The sequence below is a fragment of the Cyclopterus lumpus genome, chromosome 4 (genome assembly GCF_009769545.1).
Source record: "Cyclopterus lumpus isolate fCycLum1 chromosome 4, fCycLum1.pri, whole genome shotgun sequence".
NCBI classification, from domain to species: Eukaryota; Metazoa; Chordata; class Actinopteri; order Perciformes; family Cyclopteridae; genus Cyclopterus; species Cyclopterus lumpus.
Genome location: NC_046969.1, coordinates 24,932,353 through 24,938,314, shown reverse-complemented (window position 1 = coordinate 24,938,314; position 5,962 = coordinate 24,932,353). Strand labels below are relative to the sequence as shown.

At 47.6% G+C, this 5,962-nt stretch overlaps 1 protein-coding gene across 7 annotated transcripts in view; it reads left to right on the top strand.

Moving 5' to 3' along the window:
- The window catches only part of usp24 (ubiquitin specific peptidase 24), a 43,011-nt gene extending 38,364 nt beyond the window's left edge, over positions 1 to 4,647 (top strand). For 6 of the 7 annotated variants that reach the window (XM_034529931.1, XM_034529930.1, XM_034529927.1 and 3 more), the window contains 9 exons: positions 325 to 443; positions 526 to 639; positions 743 to 808; positions 883 to 949; positions 2,788 to 2,866; positions 2,955 to 3,030; positions 3,502 to 3,588; positions 3,695 to 3,805; positions 4,293 to 4,647. In XM_034529931.1, the coding sequence (XP_034385822.1) occupies positions 325 to 443; positions 526 to 639; positions 743 to 808; positions 883 to 949; positions 2,788 to 2,866; positions 2,955 to 3,030; positions 3,502 to 3,588; positions 3,695 to 3,805; positions 4,293 to 4,355 (782 nt within the window). In that variant the 3' untranslated portion in view covers positions 4,356 to 4,647. Of the gene's footprint in view, positions 1 to 324; positions 444 to 525; positions 640 to 742; positions 809 to 882; positions 950 to 2,787; positions 2,867 to 2,954; positions 3,031 to 3,499; positions 3,589 to 3,694; positions 3,806 to 4,292 lie in introns of those variants that run through there. The other variant, XR_004609338.1, reaches the window with a different exon arrangement.
- The last annotated feature ends 1,315 nt before the right edge of the window (positions 4,648 to 5,962 follow it).

Genomic DNA, 5,962 nt, shown 5'->3' with positions numbered 1-5,962 from the left:
TAACGTTCTCCTTCTCCCCCCCCCTCCCTTAACATTCTCCTTGTCCCCCTACCTTAACGTTCTCCTTCTCCCCTCCCTTAACGTTCTCCTTCTCCCCCCCCCCCCTTAACGTTCTCCTTCTCCCCTTCCCTTAACGTTCTCCTTGTCCCCCTACCTTAACGTTCTCCTTCTCCCCCCCCCCCCCTTAACGTTCTCCTTCTCCCCCCCCCCCCCCCCCTTAACGTTCTCCTTGTCCCCCTACCTTAACGTTCTCCTTCTCCCCCCCCCCCCGTAACGTTCTCCTTCTCCCCCCCCCTTAACGTTCTCCTTGTCCCCCCCGTGCAGCTCCTGGAGGGTTTAAACTGCGTGTGAGCTGTGTGCCGGCCTCCACCCAGCTCCTCCCCCTCCACGCCGACATCCTGGCCTCGCTCTTCACTCCGGAGGGACAGCCGTACCTTCTAGAGGTAAACAAACAAACAAACAAACAAAAAACACAACGTTCTGCGTCATTCTGGGATGTAGAAGAACCTCTTTTTCTTTTTGCAGGTGATGTTCGCCATGCGGGAGCTGTCGGGTCCGCTGTCCCTCCTGATAGAGATGGTGACCTACTCTTCTTACTGTAACGAGCCCTTCTCCCTCGGCGTGCTGCAGCTGCTCAAGGTAAATGCATAACGACGACAACAACAATGACAACAACAACAACAACAAACGAGCTCTCGCTGCTGACGGGGTAGCGAGTTCTAACGTCTTCTGCCTCTCGTAGACGCAGCTGGAGACCGCGCCGCCTCACGAGCTGAAGAACGTGTTTCAGATGCTTCAGGAGCTGCTGGTGAGTTCACGACCACTGAGAGATACGAGCGCCTCGTGACGCTAGCGACCGCTAACCTGCGTTACGTCTTCCAGGTAATGGAGGACCCGCTGCAGACGCAGAGGCTCAAGTACGCCTTCGAGTCGGAGAAAGGCCTTTTAGGTATGACTCTGCACTTCTTTTTTTGTGTGTGACTATTTTCCTCCATAAATGTCACAGCCGGTCATCAGTTTGCGTCTTCACCGTCGGCATCTTGGACGACTGCCATGTCAATCACCTTGTAGCCCCGCCCCTAAAGCATCTTCTGCTTTATGGTCTGTTTGACTCTGAATGACCATATTTTACTAAATGAACATCACGCTGTATTGAAGAAGACTTGAAACTAGAGATTGAGACCAAAAACTAATGTTTACAATGTTTACTGAGGGAATACATCAAGAGAAGTAGAGTCATTTATATAGACTTCTATACAACCAGAGGAGTCGCCCCCTGGTGGTCAGGAGAGAGAATGCAGCTTTGACACACGGAGCATAGACTTCTATACAACCAGAGGAGTCGCTCCCTGGTGGTCAGGAGAGAGAATGCAGCTTTAACACAAGAAGCATAGACTTCTATACAACCAGAGGAGTCGCCCCCTGGTGCTCAGGAGAGAGAATGCAGCTTTAACTCATGAAGCATAGACTTCTATACAACCAGAGGAGTCGCCCCCTGGTGTTCAGGAGAGAGAATGCAGCTTTAACACATGAAGCATAGACTTCTATACAACCAGAGGAGTCGCCTCCTGGTGGTCAGGAGAGAGAATGCAGCTTTAACACATGAAGCATAGACTTCTATACAACCAGAGGAGTCGCCCCCTGGAGGTCAGGAGAGAGAATGCAGCTTTAACACATGAAGCATAGACTTCTATACAACCAGAGGAGTCGCCCCCTGGTGTTCAATAGAGAGAATGCAGCTTTTACACATGAAGCATAGACTTCTATACAACCAGAGGAGTCGCCCCCTGGTGGTCAGGAGAGAGAATGCAGCTTTAACACATGAAGCATAGACTTCTATACAACCAGAGGAGTCACACCCTTGGTGGTCAGGAGAGAGAATGCAGCTTTGACACACGAAGCATATACTTCTATACAACCAGAGGAGTCGCCCCCTGGTGGTCAGTAGAGAGAATGCAGCTTTAACACATGAAGCATAGACTTCTATACAACCAGAGGAGTCGCCTCCTGGTGGTCAGGAGAGAGAATGCAGCTTTAACACATGAAGCATAGACTTCTATACAACCAGAGGAGTCGCCCCCTGGAGGTCAGGAGAGAGAATGCAGCTTTAACACATGAAGCATAGACTTCTATACAACCAGAGGAGTCGCCCCCTGGTGTTCAGTAGAGAGAATGCAGCTTTTACACATGAAGCATAGACTTCTATACAATCAGAGGAGTCGCCCCCTGGTGTTCAGTAGAGAGAATGCAGCTTTTACACATGAAGCATAGACTTCTATACAACCAGAGGAGTCACACCCTTGGTGGTCAGGAGAGAGAATGCAGCTTTAACACATAAAGCATAGACTTCTATACAACCAGAGGAGTCGCCCCCTGGTGGTCAGGAGAGAGAATGCAGCTTTAACACATGAAGCATAGACTTCTATACAACCAGAGGAGTCGCCCCCTGGTGGTCAGGAGAGAGAATGCAGCTTTGACACACGAAGCATATACTTCTATACAACCAGAGGAGTCGCCCCCTGGTGGTCAGTAGAGAGAATGCAGCTTTAACACATGAAGCATAGACTTCTATATAACCAGAGGAGTCGCTCCCTGGTGGTCAGGAGAGAGAATGCAGCTTGAACACATAAAGCATAGACTTCTATACAACCAGAGGAGTCGCCCCCTGGTGGTCAGGAGAGAGAATGCAGCTTTAACACATGGAGCAGAGTCAATCTTGTAAGATCGGTGCATCTCGGTCATTGAATGACTTCATTGAATGTGTAAAAACGTTCTTTTTCTTCTCAGCTTTGATGCACCAGAGCAACAACGTGGACAGCAGGCGCTGCTACCAGTGTGTGAAGTTCCTGGTCACGTTGGCCCAGAAGTGAGTTTGTCTGAGGCTCAGAAGTCAAGTTGTCCAGGAGCAGTTTGTCTTTGATGTACTCTGAGCCTCCTTTTCTTCCTCCCTCCAGGTGTGCTCCAGCCAAAGATTACTTCAAGGACTTGTCTGGTCACTGGAGTTGGGCAGTGCAGTGGCTGCAAAAAAAGGCAAGCTTCGAAATTACTGAGTTACCCAAACTATATGTCAAAGAAATGCGTTTAGTTTTTTAGGTATTTTTTTAAAACTTTTAGAATGACGAGAAACGACGAGGTTAGAGACCAGAACTCTTTTAACAGTTATACATGACGTTATAACTATTTTAACAGTTTATATATGACGTTATAACCATTTTAACAGTTTATACATTACTTTATAACCATTTTAACAGTTTATACATGACGTTATAACTATTTTAACAGTTTATACATGACGTTATAACCATTTTAACAGTTTATACATGACGTTATAACCATTTTAACAGTTTATACATGACGTTATAACTATTTTAACAGTTATTACATGACTTTATAACCATTTTAACAGTTTATACATGACGTTATAACTGTTTTAACTGTATATTTTTCAGAGCATTAAATTAGCAAAAGGTAAATACTTATTCATATTCTCTCTGCCCTCAGATGACTGAACACTACTGGACTCCACAGAGCAACGTCTCCAATGAGACGTCCACCAACAAAACCTTCCAGCGTACCATCTCTGCACAGGTACACACACACACACACACACACACACACACATAAATACATGATATGAGGTTCCTCCTCCATGACTCACTCCCGTTTCCTTGTCTTGTGCGTCAAACCCCCGCAGGATACCTTGGCCTACGCCACCGCGCTGCTGAACGAGAAGGAGCAGTCCGGCAGCAGCAACGGCTCCGACGGCAGCCCGGCCAATGAAAACGCCGACCGCAGCCTCCGACAGGTGAGGCGGACATTTTTTTTTAACGTGTCTCATTACAGCAGCTCACAGAGACCAGAGGAGGGGGGGGGGGGAACTAAGAATGGGACATCGTCCCGAGCTTCTGTCAGAAGCTGTAAAGGGCAGTTGTGTTGCCTCCCACGGTTGCTATTAAAGGGCCCGGTTCTTCTGGGCCCCCCGCTGTGTCTGACAGGATGCCCACGCAGCTCAAGCCTGTCGAGACTCTTTCTTGCATGAATCCTCCCGATAATCAGTGCGTTGTGTGGAAGTCATAATCCCACCGGTTCCTTCTCCTCACAAAAAACATCACATTTCTTGGTTATATATAATAATTACTAAGTCTTGACATGTGTTTATTTATACGATTAGAATTGATCTTGAACTGAATCAAACATTATTGAATAACCTTTGACTTATTTAAGCATTTAGTCGTGACTTTATTGGTTCAGGTGTGTACCAACCCTGTTATTTTTACCTGTGTCTCTCCCAGGGGTCGGAGTCTCCCATGATGCTCGGCGACTCAAAGAGCGACCTGGAAGACGTCGACCCCTAGCTCCTCCCAGCCGGCGGGGGGACCCCTCCTTCCAACTGGAAAAGGACGCTCCATTGGCCCCCGGGACATTTTGAGGACTCTGCGACGAGCCAATCGTGGGAAACACTTAATCCTCTCGGTCGCTGCGGCAACGGAGGAGCTATGAATAAATCGTTAAAAAATTCACAAAAAAATGACTTCCTTTCAGAGCGGCCCCCGACGGAGACGCGTCATCGTTAAAGGGCAGATTAATAAGTACATGAGAAGAACAAACAACAAAAAAAAGAACAAAAACTACCAAAAAAAAAAAAAAGAACAAAAAAAATGACAAAAAGAAACCTTCCTCAATCACGGACGACTTCAGTTTTTATTCATTCATTCACTCAGAATGACAGCGAGGTGGAGGATGGGTTTGGGTTGTGTTTTAACAATTTTCTGCTCATATTTGCCAATGTATCTACAGACATATTCATATTGTAAAGATTTGTTCCATAGGTGTAATTTCCAGTGTAAGATAATATTTTAAAGTCTCCTGCGCTCGTCTCCACAGCCATGCCAACTTCTTTTTTTTTTTAAGTTTACTTTTTTGGGTGCGAGAGGTTGCGTCAGCCGCTCTAGAGGAACTCACACACACACACACACACAGGCGCGTGTGTGTGCACTTGTACAGGAACACACACACACACACACACAGGCAGGAGCACTCGGGAGGGGTGGGGTTAAGTATGCACTTTATAGTCCGGTCCCAGTTCTATTGTGACGTACAGCAGCACTGGTCGGTTCCTCTAGAGCCTCCTCGCGACCTCTTTTTGCTTTTAACAACTCACAATGTTTTCAGTGCCGCTCGTGCACACGCACGTGCGCTCCCGCTCGGCTCCTCGCCTTCGGGACGCCTCGTGTGCTGGAGCTTTTCTTTCTTCTTTTTTATGCTTATTTTTCATCGCCTGTTTTTAGTTTTTCTTCGACTCTTTGACTGAATATTTGGGGAGGAATGTTTTTTTTCTTGTGGGTGGGGGGGGGGGGGGGGGGGGGGGGCTCAAGCCTTATGCAAAAGCTAAGCTGATCTGGGAAAATGCACAGATCAGTGTGGCCGTCAGTGCCGACTGAAGGGGAGCTTGGGGGCGTGTTTTACTTTTAGGTGCCAAGGTTACACACAAAGAACAACAAACAAACGACAACATGTGTCAATCACTGTCTCTTGAACTCAAGAGCAGGTCGTTCTCGCCTCACTGTACTTCTGCTTCTTCAGGTTTTCTTTTCAATGAAGATTTCTTTTTGCTTCGCCTTCGTTTGCTTTCGTCTACTTTGTTTGAAACGCACACACAGACACACACAGACACACACACACACACACAGACACACAGACACACACACACACACAGACACACAGAGGAGCTGAACCCAAAACGTAGCTCCATCGTTCCTCAGTCGTCGGGAGACTTGAAGTGCCTTAACCTCCCGACCCCCCCCCCCCCACACACACACACACACACACACACACACACTGTATCGTCACATCTCCAGAGGAGGTGGGTCGACGTCTGCTCCACTTTCGTGTCTCCTGTAGTCAAAATATTGTCGCTGTAGGAGTTCAACAGGGCTTCTTCATCTCCCCCCCCCCCCCACAC